At 44.7% G+C, this 20,277-nt stretch overlaps 5 protein-coding genes across 10 annotated transcripts; 2 read left to right on the forward strand and 3 right to left on the reverse strand.

Moving 5' to 3' along the window:
• Positions 1-1,480: 1,480 nt before the first annotated feature.
• LOC129594837 (heat shock 70 kDa protein-like) lies at positions 1,481-3,905 on the reverse strand. The gene is made up of 2 exons (XM_055491683.1): positions 2,544-3,905; positions 1,481-2,341 (listed from the first exon to the last, which is right to left on the reverse strand). The coding sequence occupies exons 1-2, from the start codon at positions 3,775-3,777 to the stop codon at positions 1,734-1,736; spliced, it is 1,842 nt and encodes a 613-aa protein (XP_055347658.1). The 5' UTR covers positions 3,778-3,905; the 3' UTR covers positions 1,481-1,733.
• Positions 3,906-5,066: 1,161 nt separating this feature from the next.
• Positions 5,067-9,733, reverse strand: LOC129594881 (uncharacterized). Its single transcript, XM_055491739.1, has 3 exons — positions 9,470-9,733; positions 8,327-9,383; positions 5,067-8,223 (listed from the first exon to the last, which is right to left on the reverse strand). The coding sequence occupies exons 2-3, from the start codon at positions 8,754-8,756 to the stop codon at positions 5,168-5,170; spliced, it is 3,486 nt and encodes a 1,161-aa protein (XP_055347714.1). The 5' UTR covers positions 8,757-9,383; positions 9,470-9,733; the 3' UTR covers positions 5,067-5,167.
• Positions 9,734-10,346: 613 nt separating this feature from the next.
• LOC129594956 (uncharacterized) lies at positions 10,347-14,227 on the reverse strand. 5 transcript variants are annotated; one of them, XM_055491821.1, is made up of 5 exons: positions 14,056-14,225; positions 13,870-13,975; positions 11,697-12,953; positions 11,173-11,620; positions 10,348-10,726 (listed from the first exon to the last, which is right to left on the reverse strand). In XM_055491821.1, exons 3-5 carry the CDS (start codon positions 12,933-12,935, stop codon positions 10,686-10,688), a joined length of 1,728 nt encoding a protein of 575 aa, XP_055347796.1. In that variant the 5' UTR covers positions 12,936-12,953; positions 13,870-13,975; positions 14,056-14,225; the 3' UTR covers positions 10,348-10,685. The 5 variants fall into 5 exon arrangements, with proteins under 5 accessions (XP_055347795.1, XP_055347796.1, XP_055347798.1 ...); XM_055491823.1 differs by having other exon boundaries at positions 13,870-13,951; positions 14,056-14,119; XM_055491820.1 differs by having other exon boundaries at positions 10,347-10,726; positions 11,117-11,620; positions 13,870-14,227.
• Positions 14,228-14,404: 177 nt separating this feature from the next.
• LOC129594954 (heat shock 70 kDa protein-like) lies at positions 14,405-17,616 on the forward strand. Of its 2 annotated transcripts, XR_008691244.1 has the most exons (3): positions 14,405-15,815; positions 16,115-17,188; positions 17,433-17,616. XR_008691244.1 is itself a non-coding variant. In XM_055491817.1 (2 exons), the coding sequence occupies exons 1-2, from the start codon at positions 14,582-14,584 to the stop codon at positions 16,717-16,719; spliced, it is 1,839 nt and encodes a 612-aa protein (XP_055347792.1). In that variant the 5' UTR covers positions 14,405-14,581; the 3' UTR covers positions 16,720-17,616. The 2 variants fall into 2 exon arrangements, 1 of the variants encoding a protein (XP_055347792.1); XM_055491817.1 differs by having other exon boundaries at positions 16,115-17,616.
• On the forward strand, positions 17,476-20,221 carry LOC129594957 (heat shock 70 kDa protein-like). Its single transcript, XM_055491824.1, is given in 4 exon segments — positions 17,476-17,616; positions 17,842-18,575; positions 18,578-19,103; positions 19,239-20,221. Coding segments are annotated over 3 exon segments (1,851 nt in total). The 5' UTR covers positions 17,476-17,616; positions 17,842-17,864; the 3' UTR covers positions 19,853-20,221.
• The last annotated feature ends 56 nt before the right edge of the window (positions 20,222-20,277 follow it).

Consider the following 20,277-nt stretch of genomic DNA (forward strand, 5'->3'; position numbering starts at 1 on the left):
AGGGGGAAAATGAGTCTAGCCGAACCAGTCCCTTGTACTTCTGATGCAAGCCAGCTGGTGGTTTACGTTGTAGCTAGAAAGCGTTTTATGTACAGCGCCGCTATTAAGATTACAGGTACTGATAACAGGTAAGCAGCACGTGTACAACTGCATATAAGCAGGCTAAAACTGTATTATAGCCCGGTGCAGCTAAAACCACATGTACCGTCAATGCCGCACAGCCTTAATAGCAGCGCTTTACATAAAACGTAAACCACCAGCTGGATTACATCAGAAGTACAAGGGACTGGCTCGGCTAGACTCATTTTCCCCCCTATATTATATAGGGGGTAAAACTAAGCGTGCTCCACGGTTCCCCTGTATTGCTGCCGTCACCCGCCTGGAGTGTGACGTTACGGCAATACATATGGTTAAATCTGGCGTGGTATATAAGCGCCATGTTTAAAACTCCAGGCGGGTGAGGGCAGCAATACAGGGGAACCGTGCGACACGTTTAGTTTTGCCCCCTATATCTATACTCTGGATAGAGATTGCCGGAGATTGCCGTTATCAAATGAAAACTCTCGGGAATACTAGCATTATTTTTCCCACTCCCACGCGCATACGCACACTCTCAAATCCGACTGTAGCTAGGACTCTGCTGTTGCCCATGGATGATGGTTGTTTCACTTGGATGATGTTACTTCCGGCTCACGCACTGACTCCCGAGATTACTATTCCTGGTTGTCTTTACGAAGGTCCCCGCAAACACACATCAATTTCCGGATATCAACCCAAGTTTATTCAATTTCATTCGCAAGCTCACGTATCGATCGACTGATTCCACTTGTAAAATCAGGCAAACTCCAGAGCGTCTAAAACATTGATTTTATCGTAACAAATCACCTTAACTGTAACATATTATGACAGAAAACTGTCAGAAGTATCGTACAGACTTGTACCTAACTGATACAGATGAGCAAAACAATACCCGTACTATCCCTACATGCACCATAACATGTTACTCTCGAACAAACCTATCTCAAAAACCGGTGAAGACTATACCAGCGAATTAAGAAACAAACTTAAGCCATTTACGTTCAGGTTACGTCACGATACTACGGCGCGGTGGGGCTCTATTAGGTAAGCCACCATGTTTTTGTTTTTAGTTAATTAATGAGATGTGTAAAAATCTTTGGTGCAGACTTCTGTGACATGCAGGGTTAATTCTACTTTCTGACGCAAAACCACACTAATCGTGTACAAAGTGCTTACATACGTACGAGTACTTTTACGACTTTTGTTATGCGGAGTAACGAAATGACTGGTCTCGCATATGCTTGTATTTAGATGGCGTAATGGCATGCAGTTTACTTTATCATTTAACTCACTGGAGGATACAGATGTGGATGTTTTTTAACATTTTAATTTTAAATGTGAAGTAATGTGGCCCGGCCCGCCTTTGCAGTTTTAACATGAAATGGCAACTGCCTGTTCAAGATTTATATTTACTTTTTTTCACTGGTGTTTTGTTTTCGGTATATTTCTGCTTATAGTCAGAAAGACATTTATTTTTAGATTTAACTCGAATTCAAATGCGTTTATTCAGCAGTGCATAACTTAATTAACTAAGGTTTACAGCTGTCCCAGCTGATGGTCGACAAATCGGTCATGTCCGGTTAATACGGAAGTTAATATTGGAGCATTAACAGCACACTGCATACAGTATATCGTTCGAATCAAATCGGTCTATTTCAGGCCACAAGCAACAACATCACAGCGCGAAAATTCCGATTCGCTTCCTGGTGTTTGCTGATTATAACCGCTTTGTTCGCCTCCGGGTGACTGGCCATCCATTCATCCAGTTCTTTCAAAGACTCGTTAGCGCGTTGTAGCTCTTGCGAAGACAGCTTCTGTTTATATTTTGCCAGCGTCTGCGCCACAGAATTTTTGTACTCGGTTAAACGATTCCACAAGACTTTCTCCTGTGCCTTCAGCTCTTCATCAGGCGTTCCTTCAGTAAGACTGTCGGCAATGCGTTGAATCTCCGCAAGCGACAGATTGTACTTATCGTTGTCAATGGTTGCTTCCACTTTGTTGCCATCTTTCCGGTTAACAGCGGATACGTTCAGTATTCCGCTGGCGTCGATGTCGAACGTGACCATAATCTGAGGAGTTCCACGCAGTGCCGGCTCGATGCCACTCAGCACCACCTCACCAAGTAGACGGTTGTCTTTAGCGACATCGGCTTCTCCTTCGAATATCTGCACTTTGACAGACTCTTGATTGTCATATACCGTCGTGAAAATGTCGCTGGTTTGCGCTGGCAGACGAGTATTTTTGGGGAAGAAAACCTTCATATCTGCAAAGGTATGTAATGTTTGATATCACAGCGCTTATGCTTCTTATCTAAGAACGAGCTAACTTTAGCGCTAAACATGTTAGGGAACATTTTCTAGCGGAAAAATCAAATGAATGGCTTATAACAACAATATTGTAGGACTTTCAGACAACAACAATATCAAAAAATTTATTTTGTTCTTCGCGTTTAATAGAAATGTTACCTCCTCCATGAATTTCGATTCCCAATGTAAATGGTGTCACATCAACGAGGGCCAAAGATTGCGCATTGCCGGTCTTGTCGCCCATTAGTTTAGCTGCATAAATGGCCGCTCCGCGCGCGACAGATTCGTCGGGGTGTGCGCTATGCAGTAATTGCTTTCCGGAAAAGAACTGCTGTAAGACTTCTTTGACTTTCGGGATGCGACTGGATCCGCCAACTAGAACCACGTCTTCAATATCGGCTACAGTCAGGTTAGCATCCTTGATGGCGGCATCCACGGGAATTAGTATGCGATCAAACAAATCTTTACAGACTGTCTCCCATTCTTCGCGGGTAATTGTTCGCTTGTAGTGGTCATTACTCAAGAAGTTTGGGATGGCCATTTTTGCTTGTTGACTAAAACTCAACGTTTTCTTGGCGGCTTCCACCGCTTGACGGAGACCCTGTAGAGCTTCCGGCGCATCAGCAAATGTCATATTATTTTGCTGCTCGTATTCCTTGGCTAAATAGTTCGTGATTGCGTTGTCGAAGTCCTTTCCTCCAAGGTGCGGGTCACCGTGCGTTGTCATCACCGTGAATTTCATGTTCGGCTCGGCAATTAGAATTGACACGTCTAGCGTACCACCCCCTAAGTCGAAGACCAATATTTTCTGTGCCTTTTTGTATTTCTTTTCCATTCCATGGCAGATAGCGGCCGCTGTCGGTTCGTTGACCATACGCAGAACGTTCAATCCCGCGATAGCAGCGGCATCTTTTGTGGCCTGACGCTGAGCATCCGTAAAATAGGCCGGCACCGTGATAACCACATCGAAAATCTGTGCCTCTAAAGAGGCTTCCGCTGTCTCCTTCATCTTGGCTAAAACCATCGCGCTTACCTGCTCCGGCGTGATGAGACTGGCTTGACCGTCCTCTTCCACGACAATATGCGGCTTGTCGTTTTCATTGACGACCTGAAAGCTCCAGTTGGGAATGTCATGCTGCACTAGCTGGTCATCGAAGCTCCGACCAATCATGCGCTTGGAATCGCAAATGGTGTTCTTTGGATGAAACTGCCATTGTGTCACCGCTCCTTCACCGACCAGGCGTTCTCCCTCGTGGAAACCGACAACACTGGGCGTTATACGGTTCCCTTGGTCGTTAGGGATAGCTTCTGCTCTTCCGTCTCGGTAGGCGGCTACACAGCTATACGATGTGCCCAAGTCGATTCCGATTGGGATTTGCTCTGGAGCGGTCATTTTACTTACAGAAAAACCTTCTGGCGATAAACTAGACAGAAAACATTATTCAGCCGCAAAATTGAACGCGTATATTTATAACATTCAGTTTTATTTACGCGTGGCAAGCCTTCTACGGCTTCTTATCACGCACTGGTGAACAATTAAAGAATAGTAGGTCATTATGCGCATCTTCAAATAAGGGCCAGGCTATTATCGTTATCTTCCGCTTAGCCAACTGAACGAAATGTTGTTCTCGAACAATATCACAATAATGTGTGTCCATGGTTTAACTGTGCGTCTGAATCGGTCTGATAAGATACTAACAATTCTTATATCGAGTTACTTGCTGAACGTTTATTATCGCTACACCGCTCTAAGAATTAATGGAACGAACGGTGAGTAACCCATCCATCTTTAAAATTAATTCACCACACCAGACAACTAATGTTATGTATACAATTTTATTACTATCGCATCGCATTGCTGGGTGCCCCGTAATCTGCACATAACTGAACCGCGAAGCCAAACCCTTTCGTTACACATATCCACTGTTGCACATTAAAAACAAAACCAGTCTAAACTTTTTACGACAATTTTTGGCGAATCGGTGGGGTATGATCCACAAATGGTGCCTAAACAATTCTTGCGTCATAAAACATTCAGCAACGAGTGCACCGAATCGAAAAACATAATATGTACATATATACAACAACCTTCTAATTCTTCGGAACATGTTACACGGCAGATAATGCTTAAATGCCTGCTGATAATGCTGGTTATGATGTTGGCCTGTAGAATTAGCGAGCTACAAAGCTCGTAACCCAGAGCAAACACCACCGTAGACTGTAACTGACAAGTACCTTGCATATTTCCTGGTACATATAAATCGAACGCTTGCGCCTTCCGTTGTGCGGTATGAAGTACGGTATGAAGTACCAATTACGAGTATTAAACGTAAATTTACGGAAAACCTTTAGCTGGAACGCCGCCGGTTGTTTATCGGCAATCGTCTGTTCCATATACCATAAAGAGGGCAATTAAACTTTGTCAATACGTATTTATCAGACTCCTTGACCATGTAGATAAGGGCAGTTCTGTATATCCGTATCATTTAATACTGCTTGCCACGCTGCTTACTTTAATGTGAGATGGCGTCCGCCGAATAAGGAGAAAGTATATGCGCTTTTATTACAGTAATTACTATGGTGCAGTATTTTGAAAAATATTGGCGGAATTTATACTCGCATGGCAAATTACGTAAATCAAATCCTGTAATGCAGTAAAAGTGCATCGTGAACAAATCGCCATCATGTGGAAATATGGTAATTTATAATTGTTAGCATCAATAAAACTAAAGTCAAATCATCTGGAAAATATCGGCCCACATACGAAGCACAGATTGCTGTTTCTACTTTCCATATTTTTTCAGCGTTATATTCATATTCTCCATTCCGTTGGTAACTGTATGCGACCCCTCTTCCTGCCCAGCGGATGTCGAGTCGGTCGGTTTGGGAATGTAGGGCTTCAAGGGCATTTTATTTGCCGTTGTCGGTTTTTCTAGATTCTGCTGTGGTAAACTACCAAACGTTTGTGCTCCTTGTTGAAAGTCATTATTCAACGATGTAGCTGAGGACTGTGTATTCGGCCCCGTGCGATCAAATTGTGGTGAATTGTGCACGGCAGCACTGCTCGTCTTTGGTTGATACGATGGCATTGGCACCGGCTTTTGATTTAACGTGGACGCAGCGCTACCCTGGTGTGGTTTTGTGGTGGTGGCATTGTATGGCGTCGGCATCGTCGAGGTTCCCGCACCGGCTGCACCCGCTGATAGGTCTCTGTTTGGTTGATTAATGCCTGGCGGAGCTAAGTTGCTTGCACTCGACGATTGATAGCTCGGCATTGATTGGGCCTTTTGGTTGGCTGATGACGGTTGCTGTTGCTCACCCTTCTTGACTTCCGGCGGCGTTAACGAGGAACCATACTGGCTTCCAGGGGATGTGGTCTTCTGAGGTACCACTCGGCGGTTGCCAGAGTAATCTGGTCCAGTGGAGGCGTTCGTAACCTGCGGCCCCGGACGGGCAGCTTGAAGTGGGCTGTTCCTATTGTCGCGTGCGGCCTGATGCGCAGGCGTTTTTTGGTGGTGTTGGTATGACGGTACTTGGGACTGCGTTGTTCTTTGAAATTCGTTAGGCGTATTATTGAAGAGCTGTACCGGACTCGGTTGCAAATTTCCACCATACGCCGGAGATGCCCTGCCGTTATTGTAGTTGTTTCCCAAATGATAATCATCCCTAGAACCGGGAGGTTTGGGATAATTTGGAGGGAGCCCTGGCGGAGTGCTGCGGAGCGGGTCTATGTTTTGCCGGCGGTTGTACGAGTCTAGTGCCGGCATAGCTCGCGTGGGCTCTTGATACATCGAAGGGTTCGGTGGCTGACCACGGTACGCCGAACTAGGGCCCCGGCCGGCATAAGGGTCCGTCTGGGAATGGCTGCCCGGCCGATAGGTATTCTGCGGTGCGTATCGATCAGCGCCATACCCGTATGCTCCCCTATTACTATGACCATACTGCGAGTTATAATTGTGCCCCTTAGGGGGGTATGCTTGCTGATACCCTCGGTAGCCATGATTACCATTGGCATAATTTCCCCCGTAATCACTTTTCCCATATTGATTCCGATTGCGGTCGCCTCCCGTCCACAAGTTGGCTACATAATCAACCCCTCTTTCCAATAACCCCTTTTTATTCGACTGCTTCTTTTGTTTTTTATATTGAGGTGCCGGTTTATAAATCGTCTCCGCGTGTTCCATTTGCTGACCGGAAGTCCAGTTTTTGGTTTCAACCAAGTTTTTTATCACTTGCCCATTGATTGGCAGACTATACAAGGATTTAATGGCGGAGTCGATCTCGGTTGCGGTGATCTGCGCGTGGTTGGCCCCACTAGCCATGGCCTGTTCGAGCAGTTTTTTCTCTTCTCGGTACCGCTGCAGCATGCCCTGATAGTCTTCCAGACCTTTTCGGCTCGCCCCAATGGCAACCTTTTCCTCTTCGGCTCTGATCAAATACTGTAGATAGTCTTCCATAGAATCATTATACGGGATCATGGCGTTGGATTTCAAGAAATACCCAAACTTGGTCGCCACTTTGGTGATCTCGTCCATTTCGTTGTTCAGCTGTGCTTTCCGATCTTGCAGATCTTGTATGGTTTGTTGCACAGCCAAGATGTTGCCATCTCTTTGGCTCAACAAGGCCTGGATGCTAGAATCCACCATGGGAACTTCTACTTCGTTGATTTCGTATTCAATGTGCATGTGCATCTCCCATATGCATCCGCAATGCGAACACGTCTGCTTATTGCCCATTGCTGCACAGCTCTGCAGGCCGGGCTGTGGATATTTACCCGGCTCTATGCCTGTTAAGTAGCAGTGTTCGTGGCAGTGTGTAATGTAGTTGGCCTTTTGCCCCACCATCTTAATACACTTCTGGGCCACACATACTGTCCGGGGATACGGCAGCGGTATGGTTTCTAGATCGATGGACGGGACGTACAGTCTGCCCTCGAGGTCCTTTCGGCTGTGCTGCAAATGAAGGATTTCGTCCGCTTTGTCATCAGCTGCTTGTATATTTGTCTGAATATTCTTGGTAATATGGGCTAACGGTTCTGTGAACGCCAATATCTGGCGTCTGGCCTCGTTAAGCGATAGCGTTTGGCGCAGCATATGGGGTGATCTATTAGCAACGTAGTCTACCAGGCGATTTGTCTCCTTAACCGAGGTTTCCCAACTTTTTTTAAAGTTTTCTTGTTCACTTTCACCGAACTTAATGCCAAACTTCAGTGCTGCCATGAATCGGACGGCTTCGTTATCCACGCAGTAGACCGTGTTCGGACCCAAGGTGATGTTGACGTGATAATTGACTCCTTTGGACGATTCTATCAGTTTCTGTAGGGCTTGGTAGGTGTCACCCGGACGGTAAAAAGTGCTGCGCGCGTTAGTGAAAACAAACACGATGTTCTCGCAAGCATCCCGGTGAAGATGCGACAATAATTCTTTAATGCAAAACCGGAACATCACTGTCAGCCGGGCGTTGTTGGGTTTCAGCAGGATGCAGATACCGTGCAGACTGTCATAGTGCGACAAGTGGTCCATGATGAACTGGAAATTCTTTTTATCCTGTTCCGCACCACGGGTATCCCCGATGCCCGGGGTGTCGATGAGCCGTATAATGTTGTTTCCTTTGCGGAAGACATACGTTTTAGGCATTTGCGTGCAAGATTGGCCAGGTGTTTCGTCTTCGTTATCACTTTTGCCCATGGTGACCTTTTGCATTTCGTACTTCTCATCCAAAGTGGTGAAATGAGCCGGAATTAAATAAACCGGCTCCTGAAGCGCCTCGTCCAACGTTGCATAGGTAACAAAGTTGACAAAACCGTTGATCCACGTTGACTTTCCCACTCCCGTTTCACCTGTAGATTAGAATAATAGTAGCGGGTTACTAAAGATTGCAGCAACGATACGTAAGCTATCAAGATGTAAGTATGACTGTACAGATTTCCAAGTCTTCCCTACCTAAAATGAGGATGTTAATTTCCTTGAACGCTTTCAGCTTGTCTACCAGATTCGATAATACGCTTGGCTGAAATCCAAGATACTGCAGACCGTGCTTTCTTTGACCACAGTGAAAGGTGAACGATTCCGCTGGTGCTTTGCCACACTTGCAGTAGAAGTGATCATCAAATCCGTACTCCAGCAAATCGTGACACTCAGCACACTTCCAGCTGTGAACCATTTCCGGCGGGCAGCGACCCGGTCTATTGGAACCGGGGCACGGCAGTTCCACTGCACCACGCTTCTGTGCTTGCGGACTTTTTACCGGCGCAATAGTTGGTTTCGCCATCGGAACGCCTTCTTCGCCGTCATCCTCCTCGAACTCATCGTACATCGGCTGCCCGTTGCGATAGTGCACCACTTCGTTACCTTTAGAGCCTTCGGGGCCCATTTGACCGTTAAGTTCACAGTCGACGATTATGAAAGCTTTGGATCCATCCGATTCCTGTGCTGCTGCATCCGCAAGACTGAAGAACTTGCCCAACGTGACTGCCCATTCGTCTGGGTCCTTTTACTTGCGCTTTCGTGATAGTACAGCACAAACGTATCTTCAGCTGCGTTGAAACTCATCATCGCATCCGGTGCCGAACGCCCAATGTACTCAATCCGGCGCTGCTTGGCCGATTGAATGAAATCCAATTTTTCCCTGATCGGTTGGTGTTTGCCGGTAGGATATTGTTGTAAGAGAAAATCCGTCCACTGTGCGTTAAATTGTACCACATTGTCTATTTGAGCTTTTCCATGGCGACAATCTTCAAGCATACCGGTTACCCCTGACGTAAAATTTGCCTCAGCTATTTCGATGCTGTCTTTTTCCTCTTTAAGAACGTGGACATCCTCGTCGCACAGGCATCCGCGAGTAGTATTTGCAGTCTCGAAGATGTCGAAAATAAAGTTCTTTTTATTGGTTATAATTTTGAAAGTCTTCAAAATTTCACCAGCTTCCCGATCCGGCAGGATGTCAGCGTAGTGTGCAAGGTGATTTTGAAAGTCCATCAGTGCTTGATTCATTGTAAATCTGCAATTACCGCAGAACTCCTTAATTAGCCAAAAACATCCACAGTATTATTCAAATTCACGGCTCGTAAAGCGCAGTATACTCACGGCAGTGATTCCTATTCTCGCTTTCAAAGCTAGTTTTGAAACAAAACGTTACTGAGCTAGTAATTCAGCAGTGTAAACTTTTATTTACTTCCGATGAGGGAGCGGAACCGTTATGACTAAACCATAATATCATAAATGCCTTGTTCTAAATATCTATCACAGTTTATTCCTACTTTCGACAAAAATGCTGCAAGCTCGAGTAAACAACAGGTTATCTTAACAGCCCCATGCGGCACTAAGGCTTGGCTGTTTGCGCCGCAGAGAGGCCGACAGGCTGATTTGCCGAGCGCTCATTTCACGGAGGGTTTGGGTTATCTCTTTGTGTTGTCTCTGGCTGGACATGTAATCAGCCAGCTTCGAGCGTATGTGTATTGATTAACGCTTCTATAAGCTACGTGGCTTCTGTTGACCTTTAATTTTCTATGCGCAACCACAACCACAGAACGGCTGCTTAAGCAATTTAGAAGAACGCAAAGCGTATTACGGATTTTGTTGAGCTATACATACTTCTTTAGATAACATTTGAGGCACAGCTATTGTTGAACAATAATCTAGCTGTAATGCATGCTAAAGGTCACTATTGTTTATTGAGTCTTATCAAATTTTAGGACGTGTCAGTTATAAGCGGCCATGCACCAGTTGTTTTGGTCAACAATGTTTTAATTAGGGTTGTTATCTGTAGTCTGTACTTACTCACCCGATAAGAACTTATAATTGATCAGACGAACCTAACCATAAGAGTACAGTGTTAGGTTGTTTGAAGTTAGAACCATATCGGCTTTGTCGTATCATACTTACATATGCAGCTGCTGCAGTCGGCACCATGGTTCAGATTTTATAATAATTATTGTTGAGACGTACAGATGAGTACTTAGTTATTTCGGTTAATACAGTTTCAAACTCTTCAATTTTGTATTGCCTTAGCTGCCCGATAATTATGCCGCTTTCGTATATTTGCAAACCTTTTACATCGTTTCAGTATACAGACATGAAAATTAATCATTGTGAAGCAACTAAATTAAGTTATTTAAAGTAAAGCAGCGATAAAAAAATTGCACTTTGATTCAAAAAAGGAAGCTCTTTTATCTATTCTTAAGGCTGGTGTCCGGGATGCTCTTTGTTTGAGGCATCCGATCAACAACTGAAAGTACACTGGACCAATTGATCGAACGCCGGCAATTAATATTTTTATCCGGATCACACCGACTTCTCCATTTCAACATTTCCAGCAGCCCAGACATTCCCAGAATTTCCGCTCTAAAATAGCAAAAACTCTTGGACAAAAATTAGACAAAACATTTCATCTTCCGTTACGTTTTAAATTCACCTTGACAAAACACTTTGCCTTGTTTCCATTTTACCTTCCTCGTAAAATCAGACAAAGCATTTTACGTTACATTTTTATTCCATGACATTTCTGGCAGTTTACCCACATTGCAGAATATTACCATTAATATACAAGCATGTCATAATTCAAGATTACATAGCGTCGTCGGAGCTGCGTAATCTTGAAGAAAACGCTTAACAAAACTTCCTCATAAAAGCTACAGTATATTTTTGCCATGCGCTGATGCGCATACCATAAAATTTGAAAACGGAATATTGATTCCTGAAGCGGCAATCTGACAGTAATGGATCGGTACGTACATATTATTGAAACGTTTAACTGTCATCAGAGGTAGACTGAGCTCTCCTTCGCTTACGTGAGGGTGGCGTGGGTGGTACTGCATTAGTTGCCGCAATTGTGTTCCCTACAACAATATTCGTCCGGTCTTCGTTTGGAGTTGGTATTCGTGTCGGTTGCGATCGCGTAACCAGTTCATCCAATGCACCGTATCTCGTTGGAGACGAGGCTGTCACTAATTCGGCTTTTTCGGTTTGCACAGCAATGCTTTTTAGCTTCGCAAGAGTCTGATATTCTGCTCGGACCGATTCCAAAGTCATTTCGCTCCTGGAAGCGCCCGCTAGTGCCTCAGTTTCGCTCCGGGGCTTTTGAGCAGTATTATCGGCGCTGGCGATAAGGTTCCCTTCGTCCGTATTAGGGTGACGCCTGTCATCGATAGAAGTGCCAGCGTTTTCGTAACGGTCGCTTGAATTGTGGTCATCACTTTCGTCATCGGTCAAGAAACTGGAATTAAGCGGTGGTTGTTCCTGAAAAAAAGAATCACAAACAAGTCAGGGTTAAATTCTGGCATATCCCACTTGGGCAGGCAAGATTGCTACTCACAGTGTCTGCTAGGAAATTAATTTTTCCTGACATTTCCACAGTGGAAGAAAGATATTGCAGAACATCCTCACTAGCACATTGTCTGATCAGTCCAATGTCCAACAATCGCGATGATAATGAATTGTACAGTTCTGGACTAGCAAACGCACCGGTTAAGTAGCTCGCTCCGTTCAGTACCGCAACGTGCGCAACCGGATTCATTGCCGTTTTAATTAGATGATGGGGAAATGCATCAAAAACGGCCTTTTGCAAACAAGGCATCCTGGATGCGCCACCCAGAATAGCGATACCCGACAAAGTAGAAACCTGTACCTTCGCGGCAACGTCTTGAAGGTTGATGGTAAACTGCTGTATGGCAGCGGCGCCCAGTCTTTCGAGATCTTCCCTGGACACGTTCATCTGCAGTTTGTGATTTTGGATAAACCTGGGCACATCCACAAGGGCCATTTTTGCGGCAGACAGTTTGCGTTTAACCGATTCACATTTTACTAATAGCCTTTCCATGGCTCCCAAATCCAGCCTGGCGTCGATGCCGGTGGTGCGCTGGAATTCGTCGCAGCACCATTCAGCAAGGAGGTCATCGAAGATTTGTCCGCCAAATTTGAATGACCACACGAGCTCCTTAGGATTGCCGACCTGGTTGCGTACATCAAAGGCACGTATTTCCGTAACCGTTGCCCCGATCACTATTACCAAATGCTGGCCATCGGGAAACTTGTCATTGTGCATGGCATAACTGACAAACCCTGCGATCGATTTCGGTACGGCCATGGTTAGGATATTAGTGCAATGTGCATGAAGAGCTTTCTTAACAGCATTCTCTACGGTGTCCTGGTGATGCTCCAAATACGCGGACGCAATAGCCACAACCACACCCTTAACGGGGAATTTTGTTTGCCAGGTCGGTGCAGCGTTGGTGAGCAGTCCTTCCAAACTCTTCTCCAAAATGAATGCAGCACTGCTGACCGCGGATTGTTGAGCGGATGGAAGACCAGAACGATGCAGGGAACTAAAGCATTTCATAACGCCTTTGGTTGTATTGTGCGGATCGATCCCCGCTTCCGCCACAGCGTCATCCCCATAGAACGAGTCCTGCCCATCCAAGGTAAAATATGCGGGGGTTTCCGCGTTTCCGAAGGCATTACTAAGGACTTCCGGCGTGTCATGCTGGAGCCTTCCGATGCGGTAACAACTGGTACCCAGTTGTATGCTGATTGCTTGCAAGTCAAGGGTATCCATGTCGGAATCGCATAGAAACTGAGAACGAGATAAATGACGAAGGTGCTTTAACAATTCACAAGAAATCTTTCAGCTTACCGGCAGTTTTGCTTAAATGATGTTTGCGAGTCAAGACATTAACCATACCGACAATAACAAATATGCTTTTGTAGCATGCCGCGTAAAACAAAGCAAGTTTAAAAGAGTTAGTTTTTTAATACTTTAATTTCATCTCGTGCAAGAGTCTCTTGAATGCACCGATTACAACTTCACCCAGCGTACTGTTTGTTCGAGGTGCTTTTAACTCGTTAGCTTAATGAATCTCTGTGCCATAAAAACATTGAAATATCTTATCCACTAACTCGACCTTGCGCGATAGTAATGGTTACTGTCATAACGGCTTGGCTGTTATGACCGCTGAAGTCTCAGCTTCTGTGAAATTTCCAGTGCTGTGCAAGTACGTATGAACCAAATGAATATTTGCTAAACAATTTCGTCGTGTAGCCTTTAATAATCCAATTTGAGCAGCCAGGCTTCATCACATGAAGCATGGAAACTCAGGCTTTCACTAGATTCCTGGTTAATTTTAAATTTATTTGAATTATTTTGCGTTGTTTTTCGACGAATTTAAACGATAAAATAAAACCTTTAACTTTAATTAGTATCACAATGCTAGTACAAAACTGAGTACCAAAGCAAAACATAATTTATAATAAAAACACTTCTTTGATGCTGTCTTTTCGGGGTTTGTACCCATCACGCCTATCGCGTTTTTCCGTTGCATTGAAACAGATAGCCGCTGCATGAAAAAAAAAATTCAAACTTGGCTATTAAAACCAAAGCAACGATGGTTTAAATACAGAGTATAGAGTAGTGTGTTTTAAGTTGTATGCGCAGCATGAAGTAACTCCGAAGTGAGCCGCTAGTGAGTCATTATATATTTACTTATACATACCTATGTAATACGACTTTCCTGCTGCCGCATTAATAGACAAGCGGTAGACGATTCCCTATTTTTTATCATGGATGGCGGGTTCCTGCTTACAGATTATCAGGTAAACCTGTGACGATCCTTAATTTTTATCACAATTGCTAAACAGTATGGGTTGGAATTTGGATGGTACATACAAGTACGACTTACAACGTATACGGCCGCGGGAACCTCACAGGAAAATATCCGTTCACGCAATGTGCGTAAAACAGACTTTATGGCTCGCACTGCATTATGACCATAATTATCGTATCGCAATGTGATTATTTTGTTTTCATTTTGATTTCTGAACCCATCTACACGAACCGTTTGAAGGGCGACCACATAATATGTTTCTGATAGCTGCAAATTGCAAATATACATAAATATATGGTACGTATAGACATACTGCTGATTTATCACGTGTACATAGATACCACATACAAGCGGTTAGCGGATTTATTACATTCTGTGGCTGCGAATCCGGCGATAACAGTTCCAAGCGTTCAAGCGGAAATACTTATTAGCAATACAAACAAAGTAGACTGATTTCACCTGCTGTCATTGTACGAAGGAGTCTAAAGTTTAGGTAAACTGATAAATGCCGCAGTAGCTGCAGCTAGCAGAAGCCTACGCCGTTAATTAAGCCGTGCAGGTTTCCTTAGTCATAGCGTGACAGTGGTGTTTTTCCGCAAAAATGGCAACTCCTAACAGAATCCCCATTGGTATTGATTTGGGGACATCGTACAGCTGCATAGCGGCATATCGGAATGGAAAGGCCGAAGCCATTCCAAATGACCAGGGACACCGCATCACGCCCAGCATCGTTGGGTTTCACGATGGCGAGCGGTTAACCGGTGAAGCGGCGGCCTTTCAATGGCGTGTTTATCCCACCAACACGATCTGCGATGCCAAACGGATGATTGGGCGGAGTTTCGACGATCCTTTGGTACAGGCTGACATTCCGCACTGGAGCTTCCAAGTGGTCAGCGAAAACGATAAACCACACATCGTTGTAGAGGAAAACGGAGAGGCCATGTTAATCACGCCAGAGCAGGTTAGTGCGATGGTGCTGAACAATTTGAAAGAGTCGGCAGAGCGCTATTTGGAGACATCAATCTGTGACGTGGTTATTACCGTGCCGGCATATTTCACGGATGCCCAGCGCCAAGCGACGAAAGATGCCGCTACTATTGCTGGATTAAATGTTCTGCATATGATTAATGAACCGACGGCCGCAGCTATTCTATATGGAACCGAAAAGAAGTACAAAAAAGCACAAAAAATATTGATCTTTGATTTGGGCGGTGGTACTCTGGATGTCTCCATCTTAAATGTAGAACCTAACATGAAGTTCACCGTGATAGCCACGCATGGAGACCCACACCTTGGTGGAAAAGATTTCGACAATGTACTGGTTAAGTTTTTAACGCAGGAATACGAAGAAATGAAAAAGGTCAGCCTGGAAGAATTCTGCGAATCGGTTCAGCTATTGCGGGAACATTGCGAAAAGGCCAAACAGTCGCTCAGTTTTATGCAGCAAGCCAGACTGGTCGTGGCGAACTTCTACGAAAACGATACCTATAAAAGAACCTTAACGCGGAAAGAGTTTGAGCAATTGTCGCAGCCTCTTTTCGACCGTATGCTAGTCCCCGTGCAAGCGGCACTACAGGACGCCGATTTAACGATTGCCGACATCGAGGACGTCGTCCTGGTGGGTGGTTCCAGTCGGATCCCTAAAGTTCACGCGCTGTTACAGGATTTCTTCCCGGGAAAAACACTGTTACAGGGAACACATCCCGATGAAGCGGTGGCGTGCGGAGCCGCCATTTATGCCGCAAAGCTGATGGACGATAAATCTGGGACTGCACAGTCTTTGACATTGGTGGATGTGACACCGTTTACGCTAGGAATCGAAACCTACGGAGGAGGTTCGTATATGTTTAAGTAACAGAACACTATTCTCTGGTTTGTAATTTGGTCACGCTAAATACCTGCGTTATTACCGGCATCAGTTACTTTAGCCATTTAATTACCAGCTGCATACTATCAGTGGTACAGTAAATTTGCACCGTGCTAAGCTGCTAACATTTTCTTGTTATTTGTCAACTATTTCAGAACTTTTAAATGTGAAGCAAGAACATTGTCATTTTTTTTATATTCTGTCGGCAAGCGCCTATTGAACTACAAGTGTTTTATCACATACCATCGTGCCAGTATCGCTTTGCAGATATGGCAATATTCTTTCCCAAGAATACCCGGCTGCCAGCCCAAATGAGTCATTTATTCACAACCGTGTACGATAACCAGGAATCCGTCAAAGTTCAAATCTTCGAGGGCGAAGCGGCGGAAGCCCAGAGCAACCGGCTCCTTGGCGAAGTTGACCTGAGTGGCATCGAGCCCGCACCGCGGGGAACACCACAAATCATGGTGACCTTTGATGTGGATCCTAGCGGGATCCTGAGTGTCTCGGCCCTGGACCGACAAAATGGCAACAGAGTGGACGCGCAGATCGACAACGATCGGTACAATCTGTCGCCGGCAGAGATCCAGCGCATCGCGGACAGTCTGGCGGTCGGAACACCTGAAGAGCAGCTGGAAGCCGAACGCCGAGTCTTGTGGGCAAAACTGACCGAGTACAAGACATCAGTTTCTGAGGAAATCTCCAGAAAAAATTCCAAGCTTTCGCAGCAGGAGCTTACGCGTGCACAGGAGTCGCTGAATAAGTTGAACGAATGGATGCAAAGTAGTGGGGAAGCAAAGAAGGCGACAATAATTCTAAAGCACCAGGAGGTTGCTCGTGTTTTTCGTCCGATCTTGGCATTAATATCATGATGAAAGAGTCATTAGTGCTATCAGCTGGCATAGTAAAGTATGGGTACTGACGTGATGAGTGTGATCCTAAAAATTGGAAGAAAGTGTTATGACTTGTGACCGCTCCGCAACCCGATGACGACTGCAACTGTGTATTTGATATCTGTACACGCACTCGTAGTCCGTACAGATCAAATCAGCACACTCATACGAGCTCATCAAATTACTGTTTATGAGCAGGGCAGCAATCTTATCGCTGGTTATGATAATGTTTACAGTCGGAAAGAAACCGGCCAAATTAGCAAATTGTCCAAATTTTAATGACAGTACTCTAATTACTTATCGTTTAATGCTTGGGAATTTTATTCACCTTAAGTCTGTGATGCTGTTGAATTCGCCGTCGTCCGTTACAGCATAACTGTGCCATTTCGATCAGGCAGTAACACATCAATTTTCATCCAATATTTTTGACTGTGCTACTGTTATACCGGTATTTCCATAACAAACAGTCAATGTCATGTCCGGCAATTTTTTGCACTGGGGTTTTGTAGTACTGTACTTCGTTATAATTAGATGACTATTCAGTACCATATTTATTACGCAGCAGTCTGTTTACGCCTGATCTACCGCATAAGCATACTCATAGACAGCGCACTGCAGCTGAACATATTTAATAGCTAACCCAATTTTGATTAGATAACGCACAATCAGTTTATTTTGGTGTTGATTTGCAGTACTCGTATACGGTCAGCTTTGTTGATGCTCCTTGCAATTTTGGGTCACAAAGCAGGTAGTCTTTCAGGAAGAATTATCCATGTAGCTTTAACGCAAAGCCACATCTCGGAATACAATTGCACCGGCTGTTGAGCTGCGTTTTTCCAGCTGAGCAGTTTTGAATTTCTTGGTTCTGCATCAAACGTAAGTTGCCTGTCAAATATTTTGACAGGAAATCATTTTAATTTTAGGATTCAGATAATTATGTTGAGCGACTGACAGATACCAACGCGTATGATAGGTGTCGAAAAATAACTGATTACAGTAGTAGAAAAGTTTGAAAGAGTTCACATTTTACACACATTAACGTCAGATTCGGAAATTATCCATGTAGCTTTAACGCTTTACCGCAAAGCCATTATTTGACAGAAATAATTGGGAGCTAATTCAGCATGGCTGCTGAAATGAGCGAATGCATTGCCATCGGTATCGACCTCGGAACGACGTTCAGCTGTGTGGCGGTAATTGAGAATGGCCGCGCAGTGGCCATTCCTAACGATCAAGGCAACCGAATTACTCCCAGCATCGTAGGCTTTTACGACGATGAACCCGTTATAGGAGAAGGTGCCTTGTACCAGGCAACTGTGTTTCCCGACAAAACCGTCTGCGATGCAAAGCGCATGCTGGGTAAAAGTTACGATGACCCTCTCATACAGTCCAGCCGACCGCACTGGAACTTTCAAGTTGTCAACGAAAAGGGCAAACCGAACATACTGATAAATAACAGCGGCCAATTAATGCTGATTCCACCGGAGCACGTAAGCGCGTTAGTTCTGAGGAAAATGAAAGACATGGCGGAGATGTATCTCCAGTGTCCCGTCTACGATGCCGTAATTACGGTCCCGGCCTACTTCCGGGATGCTCAGCGCCAGGCAACAAAGGACGCGGCGGCAATCGCCGGATTGAACGTTCTGCAGACGATTAACGAACCAACTGCTGCAGCGATTGCACATGCTAAAGAGAAACCGTATCACAAAGCTGAGAAAGTGCTGGTGTTTGATTTTGGTGGCGGGACACTGGATGTGTCCATTCTTCTAGCGGAACCCAATATGAAATTCACGGTCCTATCAACGCACGGACATCCCCATTTAGGGGGCGAGATATAGATAATATTCTTCTTTCTTTCATGATTAGAGAGTACGAACAGCAGCACATGGTTAGTCTGCGGGATGACCTTGTGGCGATTCAGCTTTTACGCGAAGAATGCAGCAAAGCTAAGATGGTGCTGAGTTTCTCCAAGTCAACAAACCTGATTATCCCGAACTTTACCGAAGGTCAGAGGTATCGACGTACATTAACACGGGACGAATTCGAAACAATTTGTGAGAACATTTGGGAGGATATGATATTTCCGGTAGAAGGAGCCTTGGAGGGTGCGGACCTGAATGCAAACGACATTGATTCCGTCGTCTTGGTCGGAGGTTCGAGTAGGATTCCAAAGGTGAAAGAAGTTATTGGTCAGTATTTCCCAGGGAAACCAATCCTGCAAAGCGCCCATCCTGACGAGTCCATTGCCTGTGGAGCAGCGATTGTGGCTAATAACATCATGGAGCTGCGTTACGGGAAAAAGCCACTGTTATCCTTAATTGATGTCACTCCATTTTCCCTGGGAATAAAAACTCACGGAGGCGGTAAGTACTGTATGTCCTTGTGATGGTTTTAACTTGTCGTGAATCACCACAGATGTAAAAAAACATCTTTTGCTTTTAACGCTGGCACCTTTACTACGGTTCACGGTGCAGTAATCCACCGTGTTAAATTTTTAGGAATGGGAGTGTTTTTCCCAAAGAATACGCAAATTCCGGCGCAGCACTACCGCTTCTGTACCACTGTCACGGACTATCAAACTTCTTTAAAGGTACAAATTTTCGAAGGTGAATCCACTCAGGCCACCGACAATCGCCTACTGGGAGAAGTAGAATTAACCGGCATAGATCCGGCGCCCCGTGGCACACCCAGGGTGATCATTACCTTTTCCATCGATTTCAGCGGGATTCTGAATGTTTCAGCCGAGGACGAGAATAGTGGGAAACAAGTGCAAGCACAAATCGACAACGGCCAGTACAATTTATCCCAAGCTGAGATTCAACGGATCGCTGACGGAATATTTGTCGGATCGCCGGATGAGCAAATACAGCGGGAACGAGCGATTTTGCTCAAGCGACTAGCCGAATATGTCGCGACGGTTGCCAGTGCAGTAGAGTTAAACAAAGATAACTTAACTTCGAAGGAAACGAATGAAATTGGCAAAAATGTGGATGCGGCGAGAAAATGGATTAAGAGCAATCAAGAAGCAAAGAAGACTGCTATAATTATGAAACAACAAGAGGTTCACCGTTTGTTTCAAAAGGTCATGGCACGTTTAGTCGTACTTCGGTAAACTCTCTGGAAAGTTGCTTTTTAAATTATTATTTTTGGAATTTGTGAATCGAGTAATTGCAGCAACCATTAATTACAACCAGGGTTCTTTCCTAATAATGTTGTTGATATTTTTTATTTTGAAAGATCGATATGTTTTTTGCTGCAGCAAACGTAGAAGCAAATAACTTGTGTATAACTTTACAGTTCGTTAGACTTACAGCCTTGAATATGATATGCTCGGAAACAGTCACAGGGATGTTATTAATTTTATTAATTTTCAGCTACTACTCTGTACTGCAGCAGCTTGCTCATAAATTACAAGTACGTTTACTCCGGGTGCCGGCTGCTACCGGTCTGACATTCACCATTAGCCGGCAATCATAATCAAATTCGCAAATGAAGATAACGCTGATGATACTTACTTCTACTGCATTAACAAACTGA

This window comes from Paramacrobiotus metropolitanus, unplaced genomic scaffold (assembly GCF_019649055.1).
Source record: "Paramacrobiotus metropolitanus isolate TYO unplaced genomic scaffold, Prichtersi_v1.0 Parri_scaffold0000072, whole genome shotgun sequence".
Taxonomy (NCBI): Eukaryota; Metazoa; Tardigrada; class Eutardigrada; order Parachela; family Macrobiotidae; genus Paramacrobiotus; species Paramacrobiotus metropolitanus.

Coding starts and splice junctions, on each gene's coding strand:
- LOC129594837 (XM_055491683.1), bottom strand. CDS start 3,777: ATGACCGCTCCAGAGCAAATCCCAATCGGAATCGACTTGGGCACATCG. Junction 2,342..2,543: donor AATCGAAATTCATGGAGGAG/GTAACATTTCTA, acceptor ATACCTTTGCAG/ATATGAAGGTTTTCTTCCCC.
- LOC129594954 (XM_055491817.1), top strand. CDS start 14,582: ATGGCAACTCCTAACAGAATCCCCATTGGTATTGATTTGGGGACATCG. Junction 15,816..16,114: donor AATCGAAACCTACGGAGGAG/GTTCGTATATGT, acceptor ATCGCTTTGCAG/ATATGGCAATATTCTTTCCC.
- LOC129594881 (XM_055491739.1), bottom strand. CDS start 8,756: ATGGGCCCCGAAGGCTCTAAAGGTAACGAAGTGGTGCACTATCGCAAC. Junction 8,224..8,326: donor AATTAACATCCTCATTTTAG/GTAGGGAAGACT, acceptor TCTAATCTACAG/GTGAAACGGGAGTGGGAAAG.
- LOC129594956 (XM_055491820.1), bottom strand. CDS start 12,935: ATGGATACCCTTGACTTGCAAGCAATCAGCATACAACTGGGTACCAGT. Junction 11,621..11,696: donor TTAATTTCCTAGCAGACACT/GTGAGTAGCAAT, acceptor TCTTTTTTTCAG/GAACAACCACCGCTTAATTC.